The sequence below is a fragment of the Mastacembelus armatus genome, chromosome 20 (assembly GCF_900324485.2).
Source record: "Mastacembelus armatus chromosome 20, fMasArm1.2, whole genome shotgun sequence".
NCBI classification, from domain to species: domain Eukaryota; kingdom Metazoa; phylum Chordata; class Actinopteri; order Synbranchiformes; family Mastacembelidae; genus Mastacembelus; species Mastacembelus armatus.
In genome coordinates, this window is record NC_046652.1 from 11,312,480 (window position 1) to 11,329,527 (window position 17,048).

At 42.3% G+C, this 17,048-nt stretch overlaps 1 protein-coding gene across 19 annotated transcripts in view; it reads left to right on the plus strand.

Annotated features, from left to right (window-relative positions):
• The window catches only part of scrib (scribble planar cell polarity protein), a 62,992-nt gene that overhangs the window by 41,284 nt on the left and 4,660 nt on the right, over positions 1–17,048 (plus strand). For 3 of the 19 annotated variants that reach the window (XM_026292481.2, XM_026292484.2, XM_026292488.1), the window contains 25 exons: positions 853–1,101; positions 1,532–1,642; positions 1,773–1,949; positions 2,080–2,196; positions 2,382–2,570; positions 2,902–3,021; positions 3,587–3,643; positions 4,207–4,263; positions 4,786–4,866; positions 7,869–8,291; positions 8,911–8,982; positions 9,128–9,181; positions 9,775–9,828; positions 10,351–10,473; positions 11,130–11,240; positions 11,611–11,661; positions 12,700–12,867; positions 13,258–13,417; positions 13,505–13,691; positions 13,781–13,870; positions 13,959–14,141; positions 15,215–15,367; positions 15,956–16,095; positions 16,330–16,367; positions 16,897–16,971. In XM_026292481.2, the coding sequence (XP_026148266.1) occupies positions 853–1,101; positions 1,532–1,642; positions 1,773–1,949; positions 2,080–2,196; positions 2,382–2,570; positions 2,902–3,021; positions 3,587–3,643; positions 4,207–4,263; positions 4,786–4,866; positions 7,869–8,291; positions 8,911–8,982; positions 9,128–9,181; positions 9,775–9,828; positions 10,351–10,473; positions 11,130–11,240; positions 11,611–11,661; positions 12,700–12,867; positions 13,258–13,417; positions 13,505–13,691; positions 13,781–13,870; positions 13,959–14,141; positions 15,215–15,367; positions 15,956–16,095; positions 16,330–16,367; positions 16,897–16,971 (3,240 nt within the window). The remainder of the gene's footprint in view (positions 1–852; positions 1,102–1,531; positions 1,643–1,772; positions 1,950–2,079; positions 2,197–2,381; positions 2,571–2,901; positions 3,022–3,586; positions 3,644–4,206; positions 4,264–4,785; positions 4,867–7,868; positions 8,292–8,910; positions 8,983–9,127; positions 9,182–9,774; positions 9,829–10,350; positions 10,474–11,129; positions 11,241–11,610; positions 11,662–12,699; positions 12,868–13,257; positions 13,418–13,504; positions 13,692–13,780; positions 13,871–13,958; positions 14,142–15,214; positions 15,368–15,955; positions 16,096–16,329; positions 16,368–16,896; positions 16,972–17,048) is intronic. The other 16 variants (XM_026292485.2, XM_026292491.1, XM_026292489.2 and 13 more) reach the window with 15 other exon arrangements.

Below are 17,048 nucleotides of genomic sequence, written 5' to 3' on the forward strand. Positions count from 1 at the left end.
CCAGCTGCTCATGTTTTTGATTTTAGTCGTCGTTATGTTTCTTTAAATCTGCTGGTGATAATGAACTGAAAGGTTCCTCGAAAAGTAAAACAGCATCTCCTTGAAAATGTTTCAAAAATATGTAGCTCTTCGTTTGATGCAAACCCCTGTTTTATGGAAAACATAGATAACTTTCTGAACTGGCCTCTTTTGTTTTCCTTTGTGGCATTTTCTTCTTTGTTATTCTCTGTCTCTATTTGTAGGCTTCCTCTTTTTCTTTCTTTCTTAATCTCTTTTTCTGCATGCTCACTGTTGCATTAATTGCATATTCTTGCCTCCTTGGTGGTGGGTACGGTGTTTTGGTGGAGTGGACGGAGACTGTCGCTCCGCTGTCATGGTAGACATGTTGCCATGACAGCTGTCGCAGCAGCGTATCAGCCGATGTTAAGAGCGGGTACTGTCGTGTCAGTGCTGACCTCTGTTACTCACTTTTGACCAGAGTAGTTTTAAGAATGTGAATGTCTGAAGGTTACCCTTTTTAATTAATCCTTTAAAAAATAACAGAATGTTTACTTTCTATAATGTTGGTTATTTTTAATAAGTGCAGGTGTCTTATGACTACCTTGTTTGCCTTTGTTGACTTAAGATCAAACATTTTGGAGAAATTAGATACTTTCACCTGCATTTTAAGTAAACAAGGGCAAGAAGTTTTGACTAATGAGATGTGGGATCTGAGGAGAGATGGCAGCGTGCTGTTTCCAGCAAGTATTTGTTCTTTAATGTTCATGATGCCAGTGGTAAATGTGACCCATTGACACTGAGGGCTTCCTGGTGAGCTGACACCATCCGTGGTTGGTTTTACTGTCAATCCAGATCAATGGTGTAGACATGACAGAGGCCAGGCATGACCAGGCAGTAGCGCTTCTTACTGGCACCTCTCCCACCATCACTCTTCTGGTGGAGCGAGACCTGAATGCACCAGGGGCCTCTCCAGGTCAGTCCCGAGCACGAGCCCACTCCCCTCCACCCCCAGAGCCCTCAGATTCTCCAGACCAGGAGGAGGCAGGCCTTTCCCTTCATGGAAACCACCTAAGCCGGATGGAAGATGAGTATCCAATCGAGGTAAGTCAAGCAGTCGTTAAATAGCTTTATAGCTTAGACCATGCTGGTGAAGTTTGATCGAACCACTTAGCATTAATTTTCGTTTATGTGGATGCTGCCTTATCTTTAATGCTGTCCAGTTCCAGAGAAGATGGTGCATGGTATGAATGGTGGTATGATTTATGTAATGGTGTGCTATAGATTGTAGCTGGTAACACCAGTTGTATCAACCGCAGATAGTGAATGATGCTAACATATAGATGTGCACGCAATACAAACAAGTTTGTGTTTATTAGGCAAATTATATATGTAGATAGATGGAGGCATGGCTGTTATGAACAAAACGGTTCAAAGGCCTGACCCATGGATTTCTGTCTGATGTATAATTGAGCCAGTTTTGTTACACTTAGCCTGCATTTTGAAAGTTTTGTTTAACCCTTCATCCTATCAGGAAGTGACCCTGCTCAAGTCAGGTGGCCCTCTAGGCCTGAGCATTGTGGGAGGCAGTGATCATGCCAGCCACCCATTTGGCATCAATGAGCCAGGGGTGTTCATCTCAAAGGTATTATTTTAAAAGAATTGTTCCTTGTTTTCCACTTTTGTGTTTGTTTGTTTTTTCCCTGTCCTAAAATATGTTGGATTGTTGTTGTTACCTTGGCTTTCATCTAACTGGCCATGCATCTGGTCATCAGGTGATTCCTCATGGTCTGGCATGTCAAAGTGGACTGCGTGTTGGGGACCGGATATTAGAGGTGAACTCCATTGACCTACGTCATGCCACACACCAGGAGGCTGTGCGAGCCCTGCTGGCTAACAAGCAGGAGATTCGCATGTTAGTACGGAGGGACCCATCACCACCTGGGATGCAGGTAAGGCAATCCACACAATCATATATTCATATACTTAGCTTTTTTTTTTTTTAGTGAAGTCAAGCTAACATGCACCAAAAGACGCTTAAATGCAAACTTCCTGAGCAGCTGCATATATGTATTACTGCAGGAAATTGTCATCCAGAAGCAGCCGGGGGAGAAACTTGGCATCAGTATTCGTGGAGGGGCCAAGGGTCATGCTGGAAACCCCTTTGACCCCACAGATGAGGGCATCTTTATCTCTAAGGTAGTGAAACTATCTAATGAACCACACCTTTGCACTACACATTCAAAATGTGCACATGTGGCAGACTAAATACAAATCTTCTGGAAAAATTGTATGATGTTAGCTTTAAGAATGATGTAAAAAATGGCAATCATTTAATCATTAGTGCAAAACCTGTTTTCACACTTTGGTTGATGTTGAAACAGGTGAGCTCAAGCGGTGCAGCAGCAAGAGATGGCCGACTGCAGGTTGGCATGCGGATTCTAGAGGTGAACAACCACAGTCTTCTGGGGATGACACACACAGAGGCTGTGCGAGTGCTTCGTGCTGTCGGAGACTCCCTGGTCATGCTGGTGTGTGATGGCTTCGACGCACATAAAGTGGCTGCTGTGGAGGTGAGACACCATTGGGGATCGGAATTGGTATGAAAAAGACACTAGACCTAAACAGAATTACATCACTATGCACTACATAATACATAATACATGTTTCTTTTTTTTTTTTTTTAAATAAAGATCTGCTAAGCCTGCCTATGTGGCACTAACACTAATAATAACACAGGACGTTTACCCTCAGTAATGGACGTGCTGTTCAGCTGGAAAATGGCAATTATACATTTGTTGCTTCAAAGATGTCTCACCATATTACAATGTATGATTTGTGTATGTAGAAATTGAACCAAGTTTTGATGATATGTCTTTTTGTAAAAAAAAAAAAAAATTCCAGGCATCTCCTGGCATCATCGCCAACCCGTTTGCAACAGGCATTGTACGTAAGAACAGTATGGAGAGCATCTCTTCTATAGATCGAGACCTGAGCCCTGAAGAAATGGACATCATACAGAAGGTACAATACATATTATACAATGGTTTATACATCTTACATAAAGGCAATGCAGCATTTTAATTCGTACATAACTATCTGCAGTACATTTTGGCCACTTCTGATCAAATCGAACCTAATGCTTTTTAAGTCAACACATAGGTCAGATGTTTTGTTCAGTGATTCTGCTCCACCAACACTGTGCTTCCACAGCAGTTTGGTGTTAGGTGGAGTTTACACCTCCAACCATGCACACAAAACAAAACCACCACCTTTCTACCACAGCATCCAGAAAGCACCAGCACAGTTGTTTATTTTGTCCAGATTGGCTTGTGAGGGGCCACCCCTGCTGAAAGAATGTAGGTCTGGGTTGGTGTACCAAATGGTAGTTTCTCTTGTTCCTCTGCACATTTTGATTAATTTTGAGTTAACTCGTCATATTTATGATAATATAATATCAGTGCACTCAGAGTCAGAACATACTGAAAATGACAGAAGTATAAAATACTCAGGCCGGCAGTGCTCCGACTAATATTCTCAGAGTGAATAGAAACCATTTGTTGGATTGAAAATCTCATTTTTTCTCCAGGAGACTGAGATGGTAAGAGAGACATCGCAGTGGGAGCGTGAAGAAATGGAGAAAGTGGTAAGTGAAACTTAAAATCCAGTGCTCTTATGGGAAGGCTACAGCTAAAATTGTATCTGTCAATACAGTAAAGCAAAAGAATTAAAATTCTGTCTCCGTCATCGCTCAGAAAAATACTCATGTGCACATTAGCTTAGGGTGGAGCATTAGAGTCAGATGCTTGGGTTTGTCTGTTATTGGGTGAATGAAGCGTCTCCTCTGCGCCTTGTGTGGGTATTGTGTTTGACAAAGCTACTCCTGCGATGCCCCACCTTGCATGCTTTTTTCTTCTCCTATAGCTAATGAATAGAGTACTTTTTAATGTGTGCGGATTCTATCCTTTCTTTCCCTTCTGTTTTTCTCTTATCTCTCCTTTACCTTTGGTGTGTTTGGTGTGATACAAAATCATCCATTCATCCCATCTCCATACCACTTGTCCACTGTTGTGTTTTCCACTTCACACCTGTAACACTTTGTCCATCCACCTTCTCACATCACCCCTCACTGCATTACTGTGTGGCTGTGTGTGTGGATGGGTGTCTTCCCTTCTATACTCTCCTCCTCCCCTTCCTTTCTTGGTGAAGGAGCGAATGCGCTTGGAGCGTGAGGAGGCAACTCGCCTGCTAGAAGAGGAGACTGAGGTGAGACACTCCTCATCAGCAGGTCCTCAGACAAATTTCCTGTCTGTGGAAAATGGCAGTTTAAGCACAAACACCACAGAACTGCCAAAACAGGATTTTACAATTTTACTCTATGCCTGGCCTGACAAGGAAAATACAATATTCTTTTTTATGGGTTATTTTAAATAGACCAGTCTCATGTTATATTCAAAGTGACTTCATTTTACTAGTGAAGGTCCTCGGTAAGACAAACATGTTTTCAAGTGATGCATGAATAAAAATACAGCAGATAAAGAATTATTTATTATTTACTGGCAGATATTTAATGTGACATTCCCATAAATGAACATACTACACAAATTTACTACTAAATTTTTCTAGCTAGTTAGACCATAAATGTGGGTCCTTTACCTCATAGGGACCAAGAGGTTTCCATACATGTCCATCACAAGTAAAACTAATTCACTTTGAATCGATGCTTGTTGTTTGATAAACCTTAGTTTAAACCTCTTCTCACCTCTGTTTCTATTTACTTCATTGTAGAATATTGGCACTGAACCTCTAAAACTTGACTACAAAACCCTGGCTGCACTGCCTGCCACCAGCCTGCAGAAGGTCAACAGGGTGAGTCTCTTGTTATGTTCGGATGCTTCAGATGTTGGTTAGAAATCTACAAACTTTGAGGCTACATCAGCACGATGTCTTATGATGTTTGAAATGGAGCGTAAACGTGAAAAGCTTTATTTCCCTCTCAGTTGTGAAGTGTTTGTGAGGTGCATTTCTGTGGGCTATGTTTGAGCTCAGAATAGACTCATGGAATCCCTCATGTTTATGTCCCTGGGAGACTCTTAGTGACCCAGAGTCAACCTGTTACCCTTCCAGGCACAGGAATGTTGACACATCCATGCATATATAACCCTTAGTCAAGATCACAGAATATTAATGTTCGTCCTCAACGCAAAAACATATTACAGCACATTTACATCATATTAAGTTGGTGTGATCTATCTGTGTCCATGGATTACTTATGTACATGGATTAACACAAGCAGATATGATCGGATTGAAGAAATAACGAAGAAGACCAAGCAATAATTCAGAAAGTTTAGAAAATGAATTTGAAGCCCACTCTGATCCATAGAAAAGTTTAGGAAGCTGATGGAAGACCAGAAAATATAAATAAATAAATCAATAAAATAGATATAAAAGTATAGTGGAAGAAATTAAAAGAAGCATGGTCAAGGGGCAGGCACTGTCCAGACTGATTAAAAGGAGTGTGTGAGAGAGGTGACGAGGTTTGGGAAGGAGACAGCTGCCCACTATCAACCAGCCTATCCACTGTGATATTTTAAACCTGCACATGGCTCAGAGCTGGATGGAGTCTGTTGAGGGGTTGGCATGCCAGACAGAGACAGAGGGAGGGTGTTGTCTAAAGAGGAACAGACAAGTGTTTCAGTTTGAGTTCTTGGAGGAGTAAGTTCACGTGGACGTGCCGCACCGTCCTGTTACCAACCTACATTGTACAGTGAGTATAAAGAAGTCCAACAGACGAGAGTTGGCTGTTGTTGCTTGTAGTTTTTCTTTCGGCTTTTTTATTTGTCTCTGCTTCTGTCATTAATTCCCGTTATTTTGATTCAACATTGTGTCTGTGTTAGGTGACCTGGTTAAAGACATGTCTCGTACTTTTAGTTCTTTGAAAAATTAACACCTAAGGGAAATGTAAATACTGAGTAAAAAAAAACAAGCACTTTTTCTTTGTTAACATTAGGGTTACGTTCACTAATACACTACTGTATGCAAGGTGCAGAAACGTCTGCTAGAGTGCTGTAGGTTGTTTTTGTCCATCTCTGATCCAGCACGTTAGGTTGCGTATGTTTAGCGGCAGTCGTGCATACTAAAGCTTTTTGCTTAACACAAAAAAGCCAAATCCAATTTGTATGTCAGTGACATTAAAATACACCAAGGGAAGTGATGTGTTTGTGAGAAGCACTTCAGCGTGAATTGTTTATTTTACACATCAGAAATGAAAATTCTGTCAAAAAAAAAAAAAAACAATGTACAAGTGAATATATACAGTAATAAATAAATAATAAAATTATATTGTTAAGTTTCCCAGTACCTTTGACTTGCATGCTTCCCAGCATGGCTCACTCTGCATGTTGGCATGCTGGGAACTAGCAGCGTTCATTTCCTGTCTCACACCACCAACCCCAGCTGTCTCTCACAGTCTTCACATTCCATCCTACTGACCCCCACACCATCGACTAGAGTCGGCATGTAGACAGTCAAAGTTCTGCTTCACAAGGCCTGTTGTATTCTTAGTCCTGACTACTGCCATTACCACGACATACGTCAAGACATAAACTCAACTGTATGTCACATGTTTTCACATCAAATCAGAAATGTAGCTGTTTCTGATGTATTTTTAGGTGATATGTAAGAACACCTCTAAGTATAGTGCCAGGTTTCTTTACATGGCATATTTTCTCTTTATATGCAGTGACTTCAGCTGTCTGCTCTATTAATACAGTAGGAGTCAAAGGTGTGATGGGGCCTGATTGTTTTGCTGCTCTGATAAAATAGTTATTTAAGGCCAAGAGCCTTTACTGCAGTGATGTGGTTGTAACAAGCAACACAAGTTAACAGATCATGACTGATGAAACGGATGTTAAAAGTTTTAGGACAGATTTAGTGATGGAAGTGTGTGAGACGTGTTTCTGTTTATAACAACCACACAGCAGAATATCCCCCATTAGTTTTTATTTTTTTTATTTACCTTCACCTGCAGAAAATTATCACAGGCATTTTGATGATTTTCTGATAATTTATAAATATAAATATTTAAAACATCAAGAAAGATTAAAATAACTACCCTTCTACTTCTTTATCCTTTATCTACTGTGTTGTAATTGTTGGCTGACACACTTATTCTGTGTGAGTAGTGATTAAAGTGAGCACAACAGACATTGGGGCAGCACGGCGGGTACAGTAGTTAGCACTGACTCCTTAAAGCAAGAAGGTTCCTGATTCAAATCCCGTTCGACCTTCGGATTTTTGTTTTTTTTTTGTTGTTGTTGTTGTTGTTTGTTTTGTTCTTTGTGGGTTTTCTCCAGGTGCTCCAACTTCCTCCCACAATCCAAAGACATGCAGTTTGGGGTTAGGTTAATTGGTGACTCTAAATTGCCCGTAGTGGAGATTGTGAGTGTTTGTCTGTCTCTGTGTGTTGGCCCCACAATGGATTAGTGGTCTATCCAGGGTGTAGCCTGCCTCTCACCCAATGTCAGCCAAGATTGGCTCCAGCTCCCTTTAACCCTGAATGTACCAGAATAGGCAGTAGATGATGATGAAACACTGGTTGTGCTGGTTTTACCTCCATATAAAACTGCTTCGTTTGGTGCTTGAAGGTTTTTTTTGCCATGTAGTAATAATGTCACAGTGACAAGTTGATCATAATTGATTGAAAAATTGACCAAACCAACAAAAATAGAATAAAAGTTGTTATAAACTAGGATTATCGTTTAATCTCCTCATGAAAGCCTAGTTATTATAAGTGAGTGCAGCTTTTTCTTGTCATTCTTCCTTTACGTCACTTTACTCTATCTGTCCTCCCTCTTCGCTCCTTGTTAGTTCTCTACTTCTGTTACTCTGACTGCCCCCATGGAGGCACCCCTGCAGACCCAGCATGGAGCCTCTTTAGAGCCTGTAAGGTTCAGCTTAGCTCAGCCCACAAAACCCCTGAGCAACAAGGATCCTGAGTCCTATCCCGATCCGAGCACAGGGCATGATAATCTTCATGGATCCCAGTTCTCCCATAATGGTACCTCCACTACTAACAGTGCTGGTACCTCAACAACGATTAATTCAACATCGACGCTTGTACCTGAAGGAGACGAGTGCCTGGTTGACTCTCAGCCTATCTGCTTCAAAGAGAATCCCTTCTTAGTGGCCAATCGCAAAGGAAAAGGTCTTCCTCCTGGAGAACAGCTCCTGTCAGGGCCTCCTGTGGGCTACGGAAGAGAAGGCCAGCTGCAGCCCTGGTTGTTCAGCAAGGCAAGATGGCTGCCTGAGTGTGGTTTGGAGGCAGCATGGTGTGTTACTGCACACAGTTTGTTGTTGTACTCACATCCCTTAAACTGGATCATACATGAGAAGCTTTACGAGATTAGTATCCGTAGCAGAACTTAGAAATAAGTGTGCATATATTGTATAGTTTGCATAGATGATAATTAATCGCATGGAGCCACTTTTTAAAACACAAAATGGATGGTCCCACAGGAAATCCCTTCACTTGAACCTTTCTGTCAGTGCACATAATCATGGGGACAGCATTTTTCTCTAAGGACGTGTGCGTCCAGTATTAATGTCAGTGTAACAACCAGCTGAATAGATGCATGTTGTTGCTGTGAGCACAGAGCTGGCAGTACCTATTGAGGTATTTGGACACATGGCGTATAGTCAGGATTGACTAGAATGCGTGTCCCAACAGCTGCAAGGAGGGCTGTAAGTCATGAAGGAACCCGACCTGCAGGACTCACAAAAATGTGCATATTTATTAGCAAGAGGTTGTTTTTCTTAGAATTTGCTGAAAGCTGGTTAAAGTAATAAAGTACTAACCACTAAGTTTTGCTTCATTATGCTTTTACTAATGGCAGCTGTTTTGTTTTTGCAGGCGCCGCCTTCAGACTTTACCAGGACAGACAGCCCGATCAGGGAAACACCGTACTCCCCCACTATCCAACCGGTGAGCAGCCTCAGCACTGAGCACACTCTCCATTATCCATCATACCATAGTTTTACTTTATTTCCTCCTTTTCCATGATTCACTTCTAGCTCTATGGAAGAGGTATTTAACCCTTTACCCTTTTGACCTCTCCTCCTACCCTTAGCCCAGCCACCATTCTTCCAACAGTTCCCTGTGTGCAGGCAGGGAAACCCGCTTTGTAAGTGGGTCTCATGGCCCTGTCTGTACTAGTCTGGATGGTCTGTTTTTTTTTTTTTGTCAGTGGTTCTGAGCCTTCTGTTTATAAAACAACTAGAACAGCTGCCGTGTCTGCTACAGGCCTACCAGTCTGAATAGCATGTGACTGCTTCTCTGTTGGCAGCTGATCAGCTGATAGTTGATGCTTTGCCTCTTGGAGACTGGATGTGCATTAATTGTAGGTTTTTGACCGATTGCCCATCACGGCTCTACTGACCAGCTATGGCTTGATGTTCTCTCACAGGATGGTAACAAAATAGAACTAGGTTCTATTTTTTTCTTCAGCAAAGTTTTCTAGTGCCAATCTAGTTGGTAAAATCTGGTAAAATGTGCCAAAGGACCCACAGCTGGTGGTCACATTGGCTCAAGGTAAATTCTGTTGGTGCATTGTTTGACAGGTGTCTTTACTTGACCCTCCTTTTCAAGCCCCATTGATTCAAAATGTATTGACTGGATGCACTGCTGGTTGAAACTAAATGAAATGGCGCTGATCCATGTGGTTTTTTTTTTCCTTCATTATCATTATTTATTTTATTGTTACTATATTTTTTGCAGGCAAATATTCATTACACCTCTACTCCTACTGCCAAGGACAACACTTCCTCATCAGTGAGTGTCTGAGAAGCCTAAATGCCACCTGTGGAAAAAATATTTCTTTGAGTAGAGGTGGATTGGTCATACTGGTTTTTATATATATATATATATATATATATATATATATAACTGTATAAGTATATTTGCCTTTTTAGTAAATATTTGTTTTCAAGTAAGAGCCAAAGTATTTATATTTTCAGCCTAATGAAGACCACATCGTTTAGGGCTTTAAATTTGTAGTTTTTGAAAGACATTTATTCTTGTAATAATTAGGCAGAAAAATTTAAATATTATAAAAAATATAAAGTTAGAATTGGATTATAATTACAAATTGGGTGTTGTATTCTGTACCATCTTGTTCTGATCTTCAACTTATAAAAGCTGATTATCTGAATGGTAATTTTCTGAAGGTGCATTTTCATTTTCATCATGAACTCATCATTTTGAGTTGTCATTCATCACAACGTTTATTTTTGGCTCTTTATTTAATGTTGAAAATACATATACATATATCTTTATTTTATTTTTTTTCCCCAGACCCGACCAGGTGCCATCCAGCCAGTTGGGCGTGTGCGGCCTGGTACTTCTCCTGCCACTCCAGACGGCCACAGTCCCAATCCCTTTCAGCATGGCCCTTCCCCCTTCAACTCCCAGACTTCTGTAAGACCCCTCACCTCCACTTAGGGCTGTTTTCCACCCAATCTGCGCAGCCCTGAAAAGCTCAAATGGTGTCTAGCAGCAGTACAGCAGATATAATTGTGGCACAAAGCTGATTTTTGTTTCTCAGTGAGGCTAGAACTAAAGAAAAGATTTGTATTTGAATGCACGGCAGCGTGTGTGTGCAGGTGCTGCCGACTGTGAACACCAGACACAACTGGATGTGATTGGTGTGTGAGCCCAGTTCTGAGCTCATGAAACACACATAATTCCCTCTAATTGCAGCTTTCTGAAATGTTCTCATTTCTTCTTTTGGCAAGCAGCCTAGTTGAGTTGGTAAACAAAGAAGAAGCTATGATTTCACCTCACATCTTCCTGATGTTTCACAAAGGTGCTTATCAAAGAATCTGTCATGGCTTTGAATTTTTCAAGCCCAGCTGTCTGTCTCTTCTGGCATATGCCCGTCCTTTTTCACATGAGACCAGCTGCCATGCTGTTCACCTGTTCTCCTCGTCTTCAACTTTGCTGTATTTTTCATAGTCTCCCCTCTCCCCAATGTTTCTGTCTGTCTGTCCTCCTACCTCCTCTTCTTCCCTTCACCTCCTTTACCATACTGACCTCCCCCATCCCCCATGCTCCTGCGTCCCTTCCCCCTACAGCCTCGCGCCCCCTCCCCCACCTCGCCCGACGAGTTCCCCATGAATGTGAAACAGGCATACAAGGCGTTTGCCGCCGTGCCTCGCTCACTGGCAGTGCTGGAGCCACCTCAGGTAGGCCGTGCTGCCCGGACTCACCCGGGTCACGACACAAGCATGCTGTGCTGATTGGTTGGTCTCGCCCTGCCCCCTCCTGACTGGAGCAGGCTGTCCTATAAGAAGCCTGTACCGTGTTGGGGGGGCCTGTGCCGTGCTGTGACGTGTGGAATGCGTTCATCATTTTTGTACTACAGTGCCATCATCTGTCGTGCTGTTGTTCCCTGTTGATCCATTTCATGTGTGGTTCACTAATCAGTCCCCTTTATTATATAAATATATATGTTATGTCCCAGCTGTGAATTAGTCTGCCTGCTCTGTACATCTTTGTCTTTGTCTTTGAGTCAGAGTTTGATTTACATTACTAACCTTCTACTGTGTCCAACAGGACCTGTACAGCGTGAGGAATAATTTGCACCTAAATCAGCCTTCTCCAGAGGTGAGTACACGTCGACTAAAGCGTTATAAGTGCAGCTGCTGTGCCATATTGGCCCGAACGTAGAATGAAACCGGGACACTGAGATCACATTGTACTAGAGGTCCTAATGTTTTTTATAAATGGACTTGCAGTGTTGCCCAATGAGTTGCTCATGGCCTTCATGTTGCTAGAGAGCCTTTTTCAAGTTTCTTTAAAGTTGGTTTGCTCTAGAAGGTTTTCACTAGCATCATGTAACCCACAGGAGTGTCTTCCTGCCACAAAGGAAAATAATCTATGACTGATAAAGAGGAGTTGAAAGCCCCTGATGTATTTTCTGCAGAAATAAGTAATTTTCAAGCAGTTATTTCTGTATCACCTTTCATAATACAATGTACCCCAGCGAAGTCGCGGTTCAGAGTTTGTGGCCTCAGTCATTCGTGGCCTTTCCCTTAGAACCTAACTAATAATTGTTCGTGGAAACCCCCGCAATTTCACAGAAACTGCAAATATCCTCCGCAATTTTTTATGGCTTTTTTTGTGGCTTTTTCATGCATTTTAATGCTAAATTATTAAGAACAATATAACTTAGTAATTTATTTACTAATAATGTGTTAAGCTGAGTTTGAAATGAAATTAAAGTGTATTGGGAGCATATTTCAGGGCATATTTAGGGTTAAACTATAAAAATAGGCATTTATAGGCTTTTTTTGACCATATCCAAAGTTCACAGGTGCTCTAGGAACGTAACTCCTGTGAATTTCGGGTGTCTTACTGTAATAGGGCTGCACTCTCAGCAGAAATGGACAAAAAATCAAAAACTGCTAATCAGAAATATAAATACAGTGAAATTATTTAAATCAAATAAACAATGGTCATAAATCATTTGAATTAAAAGCCATGTTCATGTTCTTTTATGAGGTCAGCACTTTAAAACAAAACCATATGGTTTGTCTTACATTTAAGGTGTGGCCATCTATACACCTAAATTTAAAAACACAAAACAAGGGCTCTTAGTTTCGTAGACTGACAGCCTGGTGACAAATCTTGTGGCCTTTTCAGCCTGAGTTGAACAACGAGGTGTTTGATGATGACGTACATGTTCAGGAGAGAACTGATAAGGGTCAGACCAGCAAGGTCTCCCCCCGGCCCTCCCTCACATCTGACCGTCGGGAGTATATGAGCCTGGCAGCAGTGCCTCGCTTCTCCAGGCCTTCAATGGAACTGCAGGTATCCACTACCTTCGCCAAAGCTAGGGCAGCCCTGTTCTTCATGCGGGCTGTGGTGTGCTTGGCTTGACCGGTGGTGGTGTCTCTGTTCCCCCAGACTGGGAGACGGCCGCGCTCCCTCTGTTGGTATTGGGACTGTCGGTTAACTGACCTTAAATCAGCTAAATGGTTCTGGCTTCTGATTGAACTTTCTCTTTCTTCTCGTTTCGTGACATCTCTTGTGATACTCTCTGCTCCTTCGGTAAATGGCTCTGCAATAAGCGTCTACTTTTTGGCAGCTTTTATTTTGCTGTTCTGATATTTGTAAATACTTCAGGTGCCAAGATCGTAGCACCTACCTACTCTAACATCATTTTGTATTCTGTCCTTGATTTTCCTTGTAACTCTACAGAGTCCATCTCCTGGTGGCAAGAACAGCCCAGAGCAGCGCTCTTTCAGGGACCGACAGAAGTATTTTGAGATTGACGTGAAGCAGCAGACACCTGACAAGCCCAAACCTCGAGTCTCCCTTGTTGGAGAGGACGACCTCAAGAAAATGAGGGAGGAAGAAGGTTTGTTCCAATGTCTTTTTTATTCAGCCTCCACGGCCAATAACTAACTCTACTCTCTTTACAATCTGTCTGTTTATCTCACCCCAGAAAGAAAGTTCGAGCAACGGGCAAGGGAGTACCTGCTGGATGAAGATGACGAGGATGAGGAGGAGGACCTGGCTAAGCAGGTGGCACAGATGAAGGCCACTGGCAAGGTTTTGCTGGATGGAGTGGAGTATAAGGTGGAGCCAGTATCCACCCCGACTCAGCACTGCTCCACACCACTGAGCTCAGGGTAAGAAGTTGTATATTATAATTGTTTCATTTACCATTTTTCTTTTTTAAAATAAAATAAATAAAACTGTTCTTTGTGTATGTGTGTAGACCCTCGTCGGTTGATGGCAAGGGTGACTCTCAAAGGAATTCACTGGAAGACAGTTTCAGGCTGGAGCAGAGGCCGAACTCCATGACTGGGTAAATGAAAATGTGCAGTATCACATTTTGAAATGTCTGTGCCGTCATTTTTGGCTCTCTATTCTACTTTTTTACTTTGCATTGTCAGTCTGATCCCAGTTTATCCTGGGGAGTCAGCGGCTCCCATCCGCACAGCCAAAGCGGAGCGCAGACATCAAGAAAGACTTCGTATGCAGAGCCCTGAACTGGCTGTGGCCCCCGACAAGGACCTGTCCCCTGCCGAGAAACGAGCTCTGGAGGCTGAGAAGAGAGCCATGTGGAGAGCAGCACGGTAAATACAACAACGTCACACATACTCACTGACAGTAATATCTATATCAGGTGTTTGGTTTCCACTTTTACTTAACTCCACCTTTTTCCTCAGCTTGTATTTCTAGCACTGGTATAACATGGATGTGTTAAAAAAGAAGCATCCAGACATATTTTGTTTCCAGTGTTTTAATATTATTAAAGTTAATATTTCAATAAAATATGTCATTTGATGGAACATCTGATTAATACAATGGAATTATTTCAGCATTAATGTCTCACTAAAGCTCACACGTTCATTAGGCAGCCTGATGGATTGGGACCTTGACACATTAAAGTTAATATTTTAAGTGTTTGTACAGCAAATGTCACTTTCCTCCACTGGAGCAGGATTTGTTTTCTTTGAGCGACAGATGATGGCACACGTGATACAAACCTCGACTGGGTTTCACACGTGGACAAAGAAGAAACACAAGTAAAAGGAAAAAATGGTGCAAAACATGTTTTTGTTAGTTTTTTTCACACGCCTACAGTATATTACTGCCTGCTTGAAACGCTGATCAGAACAAACAAATCTCTGTTTATATAGCACCTTTGATACGGGGCGGTGTAGCACCTTTGATACGGGGCGGTATAGCACCTTTGATACGGGGCGGTGTAGCACCTTTGATACGGGGCGGTGTAGCACCTTTGATAACAAGGCAAAATAAGAAAATGATGTTTAAATGGATATTTAAAAGCAAAACATTAAACACAAATAGCATAGTGTAATTAATATATAGTGAAAATGCTCTTTGCTATTCTAATACACATACATTAAGTTCTTAGCTGATTCTGTGTTGTGACACCATCCTTTGTCTTTTTTGTCTGTCTCCCCTCTTTCAATACTTTCATGTCTATAATTTAATGTGTCTGTATATTTATTATTCCTGGCTGTGTTTGTGTTTTACCTACCATTCTTGGGTTTTCTTCTCTTTTCTGTTTGTGTGCAATTCTTCCTTCCTCTCTTCTTCTTCCTTCTGGGGTACTTTTCATCCTACTCCCTCTCTACCTTTCACCCTTTCCTCCCCCTCTCTGTGACCTTGCGGGGCACAGGCCATATGGTCTAGAGGAGGATGTTAGGCAGTATGAGCAGGACCTGGCTAAGAGGCTCTACCGGGCCCGAGTGAGGGCATCTGAGGGGACGGCTGTGGCCCCCCAGTCCCACACCTCTTCCTCTACCTCCTCTTCTGCAGCCTCCCAGCTCAGGTCTGCTCCTCAGCCCCAGCCACCAGGGGCAGACGCACGGCATCGTGGGGGTTGTGCTGGGGTGCTTTGGGCTATTTTGCCGGAGGCAGAGTTTGGACAGGTCCAAGCAAGCACTCACAGCAGCAACACTGTGACAGTGCTTCCACTGCCTTTTTTCGTGCCATCTTGCTTCTGCACGTCCTTGCGTTTCTAGCTCCATCTCATTCTCTCCTTTTTATCCTCTGTCTTGTCTCCCCCTCTCTGCAGCATCGTCTTCATTTATGCCTTGCTGTTGTCTTGATTTTCACACTATTACTTTTACTAACACCTGGCCGGCAGTGAGTTTTGCAAGCTGTTTGTGAGTTAAGGGTAAGCCTACTGGCAGTAGGTAGTCCTTTTCCTGGAATGCCTTCTTTTTTTTTTTATTGCGTAATGTCATTAAACTGGTTGTTTATCACAGCAAACCAGGACAAGGAGCACCCAACATTAGTAGTGATTTGCACTACACCTGCGATAGTGGTGTGTGCCTCTGTCAATGTGTCTTTATTTATTTCTTTAATTTTCCTGTGTTGACTATTATTTATCTGATTGTGGTGGTTTCTCTTGTAGAATGAAGTCTCTGGAGCAGGACGCACTGAAAGCACAGATGGTCATCGCCAAATCCCGGGATGGGAAGAAACGTGGGACGCTAGACCAGCTGACAGAGTCGCCCTCACCCGCACCCACACCCTCTCCCACACCTATGGAAGGTAGGAAGCTATTTTTCCTTTTCAACACCTAATCCTGTGTATATGACAGACACCATCTTTTACTTTCCCTTAATTAAGGATGGATAATGGCTCCGATCTCTCAATTAAATTAGTTTTGATTCATGTTGGTTGCAAGTTAAATCTTAAACTTGATGTTTCATTCCTACCCTGTTGTGATTTTTTTTTTATTTTTATTTTTTATAAAAAGTAACCATATTTCTTTTCCTCTGTCAGAGCTGAGTCCTCGAGGAATAACCTCACCAGGCAGGCTGGTAAGCAAAAAACCTTTTTACCTTCTAATTCCACTTCTGTTTTTGGCTTTTTTTTTTTTTCTTCTTTTTCTACTGGTCTGGTTTGTGTTTTGTACAGACTTGGAGACCCTGAATCATCAAATCTTGACTAAAAAGGGTATCACACTGACATTTTAGTTTCATCTAAGGATCTTTATTTGAAAAAGGTAACAAATAGGGTCGTTTACAGGCTGGAAGAGGTAGATTTGTTTCAAAACACACTGGCATTAATCCATCCTCATTGTCGCTCTAGCTAATCAGAGCTGAGAACACACACTGCTCTCTCACCATACGTCACAGCTGGCTGTTTGAATCAACCTTTAGCCTCTGTACCTCCTCCCTCTCCCTTTTCCATTTCCATTTATGCCTTTCCTTCTCCTTTCTTTTGACTTTTCCTTCTCCAACCTTCTCCATTCTTTACCTTGTCCCACCCTCCTCCTCCTCCTTTCTCGCTGTCCTTGTCTTTTCCTTTCCCTTGATCTCTGCTCATTCCTGTTTGCTATCCTTCTAGTCCCTGTCGTCAAAGAAGTTTGACTACCGACAGTTTGCTGCCATTCCTTCTTCCAAACCCGTATACGACATCCAGGTATTGGCTGCATGCTGAGCTCCGGGTGCCCCTCCTCCCCGGCCTCCTCCCTCCCCCCTGGCTTTTCCTGCTGCCTC